The sequence below is a fragment of the Plecotus auritus genome (assembly GCF_963455305.1).
Source record: "Plecotus auritus genome assembly, chromosome: 5".
Classification (NCBI taxonomy): domain Eukaryota; kingdom Metazoa; phylum Chordata; class Mammalia; order Chiroptera; family Vespertilionidae; genus Plecotus; species Plecotus auritus.
The window spans coordinates 72,526,979-72,538,551 of record NC_137776.1 but is presented as its reverse complement, the minus strand read 5'-3'; the positions used below and the strand labels follow the sequence as shown (position 1 = coordinate 72,538,551).

The window sequence follows — 11,573 nt, the reverse complement described above, 5'->3', positions numbered from 1 at the left end:
CCAGGTCTTTCCCTGAGAAAGTGTAGGCTCACACCTCACAATCACAAAGCCTCTTGGATTAAGCAGGGAAGGCCCCTTTAACCAGAACCACCCCTGGCATCATAAACTTTTTAGGAAGGAGCCTAAGAACCCTTTACAACCCCTCATTTTATGGGTGAGAAAACAACATCAGAACCCTGAGTTTAAATGTTCTGATTTCACTGCACTTAGCTTTTTGAGGGGAAAAACAAAGTCATGAGAGAACCAGTTGCTATCAGTGATTTCATGAGAAAACCAAGAGAAGCCACTTTCAGGAAAAGCCTGTGGTCAGTGCACGTTCAGTCTGTACAATAAGCAATGAAGCGTTCAATGTTGAGCCCGAGGAACTGCCATGTTCTCTGCCAACCCAGATGAATGCCTTCATGATCTGTGAGCTTCACACTCTGAGACAGAGGTGGCTGTTAAAATTTGCCAGGCATTGTCACAATGGCTGGAGAAAAAAGTTTTGTACTTTACTCCATGACTTAAGAAATTCAGTTTACTTGTATGTATTGGTTTACAGAGGATTCTTACTAGCAAAAGGTTTATTTTTTGTTGTTGTTGTTGTTTTTGTTTTGTTTTGTTTTGTTTTTTTTAGTCTATCTATGATCTTCCATGTGTTTGTCTTACCTTCATTTAAATAAATATTAAATAAGCAAGAGTAGTATCTGCTACCTCTTTTATAATGACTCACCATTCTCTAAACACAAAGGGTCTCACAGTGGTCTCTGGTGTATAAAACTCTATGATACAAATGCAGAGCATCTTCTAGTTTATCTGGTACACAGAACTTATGTGGCATGTATGGTGGAGTCCTTATAAAAACCACTTAAGATTCAAGAGGGAAGTAGTTGCATTTCCTGGATAGAACAGTGAAGATGACATATTTACCTGCTCTGTGATCTATGCATACGACTTTCATTGTATTTAAAAATCACTGTGTTGCTCTTTTTCACTCTCTTCGCATCTGGCCACTTGTTGCACCGGCTGCAAGCTCCGTGCCTCGCAGCCATGCCTCGAAAAATTGAGGAGATCAAGGACTTCCTGCTCACAGCCAGGCGGAAGGACGCCACATCTGTCAAGATCAAAAAAAATAAGGATAATGTGAAGTTCAAAGTCCAATGCAGCAGATACCTGTTTACCTTGGTCATCACGGACAAAGAGAAGGCCAAGAAGCTGAAGCAGTCCCTGCCCCTGGGTTTGGTGGTGAAGGAGCTGAAATGAACCCGACATGCTGATCTGTATTAAAACGTTAAAAATTCAAAAATATGCCGAAACCGGTTTGGCTCAGTGGATAGAGCGTCGGCCTGCGGACTGAAGGGTCCCGGGTTCGATTCCGGTCAAGGGCATGTACCTTGGTTGCGGGCACATCCCCAGTGGGGAGTGTGCAGGAGGCAGCTGATCGATGTTTCTCTCTCATCGATGTTTCTAGCTCTCTATCCCTCTCCCTTCCTCTCTGTAAAATATCAATAAAATATATTTAAAAAAAACACAAAACATTATATCCTTTTTTTTTTCAAATTTAATATATTTTATTGATATTTTACAGAGAGGAAGGGAGAGGCATAGAGAGCTAGAAACATCGATGAGAGAGAAACATCGATCAGCTGCCTCCTGCACACCTCCCACTGGGGATGTGCCCGCAACCAAGGTACATGCCCTTGACCGGAATCGAACCCGGGACCTTTCAGTCCGCAGGCCGACGTTCTATCCACTGAGCCAAACCGGTTTCGGCAAACATTATATCCTTTAAAAAAAAAATTCAAAAATAAAAATCACTGTGAAATCTCAGAAGCAAGGTGGGAGGGTGGGTGGGTAGGATGAGATCAACCAAGAACTTGTATGAATATTTGCATAACCCATGGACACAGACAATAGGGTGGTGGAGGCCTGAAGGGGGCGGGGGTTGAAGGCTGTCTAGAAGAGGTCAATGGGGGGGAAGAAGGGGACATATTTAATACTTTCAACAATAAAGATTTTTTTTAAAATTGCTAATAGAAATTGGTCCTTTTCTCATGCCTCCCACTATCCTTCAACTGCAGGATATATTACTCACAGCACACCAAATTTACCTCTGGCCCACACAAACCTTCTCTCATCTTGCTGATTGCTACTGTAAGTTACTGACATCAGCAAAGCTTTGTCGGGAAACTGAGGTAACTGAAAATTCCAGAGAAGTTGAAGAAAATGCATCCCAGATTACTTCAGGCTTCTTCCTCTTTTATATCTTTCATGTTCCTCATCTGAGTCACTGCTGAAATAGTCTAAAGGGTATGCTCACATTCAGTATTAGAAAGATGGCTTGTCTATTCATCTTTCCCTTTAACTGGCCTCACTTGGACTGGAGTGAGTTTTGCCCCACCAATTTTATAATTCCATCAATATCTGGCTGTGGGCAGTAGAGGTGGATGCCACTATCTGTAATTAGTGGTTATTTGAGAAATGAACTTATTAATCTGTGTGAGTAAAATTTGTGCCCCAATATAATCTTGTGAATCGGTTTCAAAAATCTTCAGGTGTATTAACTTAAAGATTTCTGGTTTGCATTGGGACCCTTCCGCACTTCCTTATTTTTACAGCACACATTTTCTGTTATTTTCTGTCTTGTTACTGAGTTGTTCTCTGTTTGGCTAATGACCGGGGTCAATGGGGACTAGATGTTGCTGACAGCCTCTTTCCAGAGAACTCACATGCTTTCTTAGTTCTTGCTGGGTTTCAGGCTCTGTACCAGGTGCTGCAGTCAGAATGTTCATAATGTTGACCTTCCAGGAATGCACTGCCTTTGGGAACCTAACCTTCGAATGGTGCATTAATGAGGCATATGCAGGGTGCTTACAGAATCCCAGAGGAGGGGCATGTCTAAGATTTGGGTTTCAGGAAAGATTGTGACCCTCGAGCCATGTTCTGAAGGACAAAAAGAAAATGGAGGAAAGTGTGCCCAGGATGACGCAACTGGAGGGATGGTAAGAGATGACAGAATGGAAGGCAAAGAGGAACCAACTCATGAAGCTTTGTGTGCCAAGCTAAGTAATATGGCTGTATTTTGAATACTTTGGGAAATCACTGAAGGATTTTTGAATAGGGCTTTGCATGATCAATTTGCACAAGTGAATTAAATCAGTGACCATTTGTTGAATATCTACTTAGTGGCAGCCACTCATTGAGAAGTGGGACTAACAGATAACATAGTCCCTACCCTTGAGAAGCTAACATGTTAAGATAGGAGAAGACAAACTTAAAAACAAAAAAGTACCAAAAGAGCACATTGGCCAATACAAGAATGTGGAATAAGTTAGGAGGTGATATGACCCCAAGGAAAGTTATGGTGTGATGGAGAAGGGAAGGGGCTAGTTCTTTCTCTTTTCAACTGTATTTAAAAAAAATATGTCAACATAACAGTTGTTAGACTGTGGTAAAATAATGTTCGAGTAAGGTGTATACAAAGAATATCAATAAATATCTTTAAAGAACTTCAAAGGTGGCATCCTTCTATCTGCCAGCTCTATCCCCTGCTGTGTTAAACAGGGCAGCACCTTGGGTGGCACTGGGACCAGTATGACTGGTCAAGAGGCTCTTAGGGCAACTCTTGGGATTTGATGGATGCCTGAAATAAGGGAGTGGCAATGATGACTGAGGAAGAGGAACAAGCAGGAGAGATAACGGGGACTGTGACTCACAAGACTTGATAACTCATTCAGAGATATAGCAGATGACTCCCGAGATTTCCACCTGTGTGACCTGGGAAGTGAAAATCATCAGGTTTTGGCGGTAGCAGAGAGAGTAGGGGGAAGATATGGCCATGTCCATTGTAGACCTTTAAATTTGAGCTGTCATCAGGTTGCAACAGGTAGGATTCATTTGGATGTGCATGTCTAGTGCACAGGAGGGAAGTCTTACTGGGAAAATGCATTTTTGAGTCTTGGGCATGTAGTTAGGAACTGAAGCTGAGGGTGTTGAAAAAGTCACTGAAGCACAGAATGAAGAGAGTAGAGAGCCCCAGAGGGGCCCTGGGAAACGCTATCATGCAAATACGGAGTGAAGAAAGCAGATCTTGGTCCGTGAGTAGGAAGAAAACCTAGAAGAATGTGGTTAGGGATTTAAAGGAGGACTTTTAAAGAGGAAGTCTTCAATGGAGTTAAAAGCTGCCTCTTCTGTGTGTAAAGATGTGCTATGATTTTCAAAACAAATTAAATACATTAGGTGGGACTGTTATTGCTAGCAACATGCAATAACTGACTAACAGCATATAAAAATACCACAAGCTTAGAGAAAAGCAAATTAAACCAGGCTTTTAAGATGATATACCGTCTTCTAAAAGTAAAATGTGAAGGATAGTGTGCTGGCCTTCCGCGAAGAAGACATGGGGTTGGATTTGTTTTTCTTAGTAACGAGATGAGATATTTTCAGTGAACTGAACCCTGACTTTCTTACCTGAGCCTTTTGTGACCCACTCATGGGTGAGCAGGCAGCAGGAGGCAAGGAGCAATGGAGCAGAACAGAGCTCATGGGCACATCTGAGAACTCTTCCCAGAACCTGGTCTCACTGATTCCCAGTTTTAGGCCACTGACTACCAGAGCAATATATCAATATATCAAAACACACCAGTTGACTCACTCCTATCTTGGGTTTTCATGTTGCCTTCCCCACAGAACTCCCAGTATCCTTCCCAAAACTCAGGGATGTGAATGCATTGCAGGAATTATTAGCTGGTTTCGCAAGAGGTTTGGAGCTGGAAAAGATTAAGATTCACAGCAGTAATGAATCAGGGGAGAGAGCGCATCTCACTCATTTCTGTTCCTGAACTCGGGCTCCAAAATCCTGTAAACAGCTACTTGGATTTTTGCCCCCACCCTCCTTAATTTAAAAATGTTACTGTATTTTATTCCGACATGTCCTACCTGAAGCCAGGTTTGGTTCCTCTGCTCTCTGGTCCTTCCATTATCTTGGCCTGCCCTCTGACACTGTTTCCCAATTTATGTTTTCCTTTCTCATTTCCCTCTTCTCAGCACTGACACGAGCCACAAACCTGTAACCAGAATGTCTGACTCACTCGGTGCTTCTCCTGTTAATGGACACCATGTGGGACAGGAGGCAGGAAAAGACCCTTTACAGGAAATCAGCCGGTAATGCTTGCACTTTGGTGCCCTTTGAAACAAGAATTTAATTATCCTAATTAAAAAGATCACCTTATAGAAGACATTTGGGAAAAAGAGTAAGCAGTTTGTCTTTTTCCTGATGGCATGCATCTCAAAACCAAAGGGATATTCCTGCTGCTGCTTGTTTTATCTGTTCAAGCCCAGGCATCAAAGAGGATGGTTACATCAAAATTTAATTTTGATTTTCAGACCAACCCAGAGGCTGAGTACTGGAGCTCTGACTTCAGTGGTTTGTTTTGGGGATGCCACAAACTGGGTTTCTTAAAACAACCAAACTTTATTCTCACACAGTACTGGAGGCCAGCAGGCCCAATCATGGTATTGCATGGTTGTTTTCTTCTGAGGGATCTGCTACATTTCTCCCTCCCAACTTTTGATGATGGCCAGCATCCTTGACGTTCTTTGGCTGGAACTCCTTCACTTTGACCTCTGTCTTGGTTTTCACATGGCATTCTCCCTATGTGTGTGTGTCCAAATGTCCCTCTTCTTATAAGGACACCATCCATGTTGGATTAAGGTCCACCCTAACGATCTCATCATGTCTGCAAATACCCTGTTTCCAAGTAAGGTCGCACTCATGGGTTTCAGGGGTTAAGACTTCAATATACCTTTTGGGGAACACAATTCAGCCCAAACAGTGAGTTCGCATCAGGAGCCATCTCTCCTTTCCCCAGGGGCCCATGAGGTCCTGGTTTTCTGGATCAGCACCTGAATTCCAGACCTTCACTTCCCTTCTCAGCATCAGAGAGAACCAGCCTGTGCCCCACTCCCTCAGGGCTCTACTCTCAGCTATAAATTGATAAATTAATCTAAGGGGAGGTGATTAGGCAAATAGCACTGCTTCCAGGTATTTGCATTTAACAGATGAATTTCTGGAGATGGCCCAATCCCTTAATCTAAAGTTGCTGGTGGAAATTTTGCAGTGGGTAAGGTTTTCTATGTTAGCAGACAGGTCTTTGCATGACCCTCAAATCATCGCTCTCTCCTCCATCTGTGAAAAGGATGGGCCCTGTCTGTCTGTTACTCTCTTAAGGGAAAATTATGACTACAGACATTTGATCTATCTTTGAATTGCATGCAGTTATTCATCCCAGGATTGTAAGTGTGCCAAGAGAGAAGATGTGCCCCACACAAGAAAGTCCACTGAGGGAGAGAATTGTATTTTAGAAAGTGACAACCTGAGGATTAAGCACGAGGAATAGAAACTCATTCAAAACTGTGGATAATTTAAAAAGAATGAACCGGAGAGAGGGAGAGAATTTGGTTGCTAGGAAAATCGAATAAAATAAACACAAGCTCCCTTGCCCCTGGTTTTCCATCTTGGGGTGGGCTGTGCTTTCCAGTCTCGCTGTGGGTTGTTTGTCCCTCCCACCTCAGTGGTGATAGACTCACAGGGATGCCTACATGTCTGTCTCACAGGTGTGGGATCTGATACTTGCCAGCTTAGCAACACTTTGGAGGAGTCTCCCACAGTGGTTGCAAAGAGAAAAGGAGAGAGATAATAGCTCACTGGCATCAATAATCTTCTTTCCCGTCCAGCCAAACATTTGAATAATAGGCTCGGAACTTGCCCTCCTACACCCCTCCCTGGGCTCCTCCCCTGTCAGATTCTCTTCCCTTCTCCACAACTGGGAACTCTAGGGAGCAGATTGTTTTGGCTGGAATTAGCCGGGCACAGATGGTACCACCTGCTGCATGTTCCTTACTTCTTATTGGCTTCTCTCTCAGCTCTGCGAGTTTCTGTGGTTTTTAGAAGTTCAGGGGAAGGGGAAATGGCTGGGGCCCTTGCTCATTCCTGATTCTAGCCCAGCTGTTTGGAGCAAGCTGGCAAGGGTGGGCACCGCACTAGGGCGTGCTGACTGGGAAGGTGCTTCCAGGGTAACCTGCCACTGTGGCGGCCTGTTTGCTGAATCCAGTGCTTTCATTTCCAAAATACAAACTTTCTTTGGCCCAAACAGTTTCTGTTTTCCAGGCTGACAGATTTGCCTGTGACCAGACGCAAGGCAGGTGGTCTTGTGAGAATCTGAGAAATGAGATTTCTCTCATTCTGAAGTCAGAGGGGGAGGGAATAAGGAATAGGCCCCGGACAGGTTGATAAGTACATTTCTATACACCGGGAATAACAAACTAAGTTTCTTCTGACTCTCACAGGGTGAACCTCTTAGATGAACAAGTTCAGTTTTCTCACCGATGAATACATGGCATTGGACCAAAGGACCTAGCAGTCTCGTTCCTTAAAATTCTCTGAATTTTATGGGTAAAGTTCTTCTTGGGTGCTTCTAACAGGCGATCGCATTATAAGTCATTCACATGACCCGAGAAATGTTTTCTTACCTATCTGACTTTATCTCTCACTCTCCTCTCTTTCCTACTATGCTTTGGTAGACTGGCCTTTTTATTCTCAAAAAACCAAATTCCTTCCTTCCTCTGTTCCTTCTTTCTGGAACATTCTCCCTTCAGGTCTTCACTTCTTCTCATCTGTCAGGCTCAACTCAAACCCCACTGACTCAGAGAGACTTTTTCTCGTACACGCCTCCCTGTCCCTGGCTGAGGTTGCCTATTCCCCAGTTTCATTTGCTGTTACATCACTTTTTATTTTCAACACAACTCTTAGCATTATGTGAAGTGATCTTTGTAACTGTTTTGTTTTCTGTCTTCTCCATTGGAATGTAGGTCCTTTAAGGTAGGGATATTGTCTTATTTGTCTATCACCATAAGGCAAGGACCTAGAGCCGGGCCTTACCTATGGCATCACTCCATAGTATATGTATTATTGATGGAATTGAGGCATTTTGTGTTTAAATAGAGGAATCACAACAGTAGAAAAGAGATTTCTTAGGACTTTCATATCAGTGCATTCATTCCCTGTGGCACCTGGAACTTTGTGAATGTCTGCCCTGATAGGTTATAAGAAACCTGAGGCCAGTAGCTCTGTCTTGTTTATCTTTGTACATCCTACAGTATCTTATATTATACCTTACACATGATAGAACTCAGTAAACTGAACTACTGTCAATGTTGTAACTGTTGCTAATTATTAGTATTATTTTTAGAACTACTGTACCTACTGAACTGCTGAATAGAAACATCACAGAAGTGGTAGACACATTGATAGAAGCATGAAAGCATCAATGCCATAACTGCAGACATGGCTTCTGGTGTCAGCTCTGCCAGTAACTATGCGATGATTTGAGCTTTGATTCTCTTTGAGGCCAGAGTTTTTAAAGCCAAGGCTTTATATGAGAACATATCTAAGGTTCCTCCATGCTCTTTTTTTCCTCTCTTTTAGTCTACTCCACTTTTCCTATTCAGAGTTATGGCTCCACTCGTGTTCCTGCTGCTCTGCTGCCCTGATTCTTCCTCTGACCATCTCTGGTCTTCAATGCACGTGGGACTCGGACAAGCCATGACTAGAGAAGGAACAGCATGGGGACTCACACAGTGGGTTCAAGCTGAAAACTATGGCTGGAGAGGCTCAGTAGAACCATTCTCCTCAATGGACATAAGCACTGTCAAAAGTCTTGGACAAAACAAGTGGGTAAAATGTGTGAACAGCAGTAATTTTTAAAGAGCTTTTCTTAAAATTGAGGTGGTCTCTGGCTCTCAATTACAGTAAACTCCAGTCCAGAAGCAGTTAACAGCCCTCGGATGATGGCATGACATCTTCAAGTAATATGGGGTTTCCAAAGTTGATTATTTTCATTCCACTCTTTTTGGACCAGAACAAATTCCTACAGGAGGTGGGGAAACTAACTCATTCCTTTTGATGTTTCCATTTGACTGGGATATGTTGAAGAGAACACTGTCAGGGGACGGGGCTTTTGACAGTCTATGCTTAACTGCTTTCTAGATCATTGTGGGGTAAAAGCAAACAAATGCCCAGTGTGGTCTCAAGGATATGGAGACTTACAGTTTCCTCATCTATAAGATGCAAGTGGTAGATTAACTGCTTTTATTTTTCTAACTGTTGCAAACATTCAGGTTTTCCTCCTACCCAATTCATAGGGGAGCTCTATTGAAGAACAAGAAGGATGTTTTTGACAATTTTTATAGACACAACATAGGTTATAATTTAGTCAGGTCATAAAGATATTTGTAACATAGCTATAGGCTGATGTGCAGGTGGAAACATATGACTCAAGGGATCCTGACAATTCCTGGAAAAGTATTTGTACATCATTCTAATTTTCAGTTTAAAAGTCAAGATGGTACATATTAAGTAGCTATTCTGGTTAGAACTCTTCTTGTTCTGACAAGATTTTTTAAATGTTCCATCACCCTTTATTTTTATTTATTTATTTATTTATTTATTTATTTATTTTTAATTTATTTTAATTCTCACTGGAGGATATTTTTTCCATTGATTTTTAGGGACAGTGGAAGAGAAAGGGAAAGCATAGAGAAACAGTGATGTGAGAGAAACTCATCGAATGGTTGCTTCCTGCATGAGCTGCGACTAGGCCCTGGGCCCGGGGAGGAGCCTGCAACCAAGGTACGTGCCCTTGACCGGAATCAAACCCGGGACCCTTTGGTCCACAGGACTGATGCTCTATCCACTGAGCCAAACCGGGGCATCGCCATTTATTTTAAAGTGAGTGAAAAGTTCCTTTTCATGCATTTATCTTTGATAATATAAAAGCACTTTATATTGTAGAAGAAAAAAAAGGTGTCTACTTAGATGTTAGGCTGGTTATTCTCAAACCCACTCTCTCCAGCAATGGCATTTGAAGAGTTAAAACACTTTGGGTAGGGTGGTTTATACTTCTCCTTTTCCCCTCTTGCTTAGACGTATCTTCAGCCGGAAACCTAGGAGCTTACACTTTCTAAGCACATTCAATAATGAAGTGGTAGACCTCCACCGAATGTTTCAGGACTGCAGGAAGTGGTTGAGAGTTATTCAATAGCTGGTATTCTCCCTTCACGTCTGCACCAATCCCAGGCCGCACTACAGGGTTGGGAAATATTGTTTGTGTTGGAAGTAGTATCTTTCAGAAGAGATGTAAAAACCAAGGTCTAGGTTGCTTGTGGTCACTAAAATACACCAGCATGCTTTCTGCGAGTGTAGGGATGTTCTTGAGTTTCCTTTCTAAATTTATATTCTTTTATTCATCTCTATTTTTTTCAAGTAATTTGAAAAAAATTCTGTATTCCTCTTTCTCTAAACAAAACTAAAATGGAATGTAACTGTAATTCTTTGCCTTGTAATAAGACTCTTTTAGGAATGGATTAAAAAGATTCTCCTTTAAGGAATGGTCATAAATTAGAATCTAAGTTTCCTATAAAAAGAATAAAGAGCCCGGCCGGCATGGCTCAGTGGTTGAGTGTCAGCCTCTGAACCAGGAGGTCACAGTTTGATTCCCAGTCAGGGCACATGCCCAGGTTGCAGGCTTCATCCCTGGTGTGGGGGTGTGCAGGAGACAGCCGATCAATGATTCTCTCTCATCATTGATGTTTCTCTCTCTCTCTCCCTCTCCCTTCCTCTCTGAAATCAATAAAAATATATTTTTTAAAAAGAATAAAGATAAGTCATCATTTTATCTGTTATATTGTTAGCATATCTTATAAGTTATATAGAATTTTTTTTTGTGGTGCTGTCTTCAGAACATTCTAATTTTCTAGTACCAGCATTTTAAGTGGTTTCCATTTGTGTAAGATAACAATATAATAACATCTCAAAAGCACTTCATTCAGGCTCCTTCCATCTCTTGGGTATTGTTGCTTTTTAACGCTAGCTATTCAAGTTTACACACAAAGTTAGCAAACCTACTACAGTCTCTCCCCCCACCCCCTCGTTGACTGCTCTGAAAACGGTCAGAACAGGATTATAATGCACAAATCTTTCTCTGAATATTTCCTTATGTTAGATCAGTTCCTTCTGAGTTCTGTGCTTGCCAATGCTAAATTTCCTGCCAGGGCAGTAGTCTATTTTTAACATTTTGGGGGCTTAGTCTTCGTTCCAAATCTAACAGGCAGATTCTGTTGAGTGAAAGAGAGAAAGCAGGCTGGGTGCATTTACAAATCAGAATCATCAGGATTTGCAATTTTTGTAGAATCAAAGAATTGAAGGAGAAAGACCAATTAGAATACTTAAAAGATCATTTGTCATCACTTTAATCTTCATGTATTTTTTACTCATCATTTTCTTTGACTAAAATTATTAGAATCTTTGTCATGTTCATCTCAAGGCCAAATGGGAGCAGTAATGTTCATTTTATATTTTCAATATTTGGAGCATTGTAACATGTCATGCTAGATTATAGGTGGTAGATTACTGCTTTAACAGAGAGAGTTTTAGTTTGTGTCATATTCAGCATCATATTATCTCAGTGTCATGTCTTTGAATTTAATTCCATGTTTCATATACATAAATGAAGACTGAGGGATTTATTTCTGTTATT

The 11,573-nt window shown here is 41.7% G+C and overlaps 1 protein-coding gene across 1 annotated transcript; it reads left to right on the top strand.

Annotated features, from left to right (window-relative positions):
- Positions 1-1,029: 1,029 nt before the first annotated feature.
- On the top strand, positions 1,030-1,242 carry LOC308249028 (large ribosomal subunit protein eL38-like; the record flags this gene model as incomplete). Its single annotated transcript, XM_080669625.1, has 1 exon — positions 1,030-1,242. The coding sequence occupies one exon, from the start codon at positions 1,030-1,032 to the stop codon at positions 1,240-1,242; it is 213 nt and encodes a 70-aa protein (XP_080525751.1).
- Positions 1,243-11,573: the final 10,331 nt, after the last annotated feature.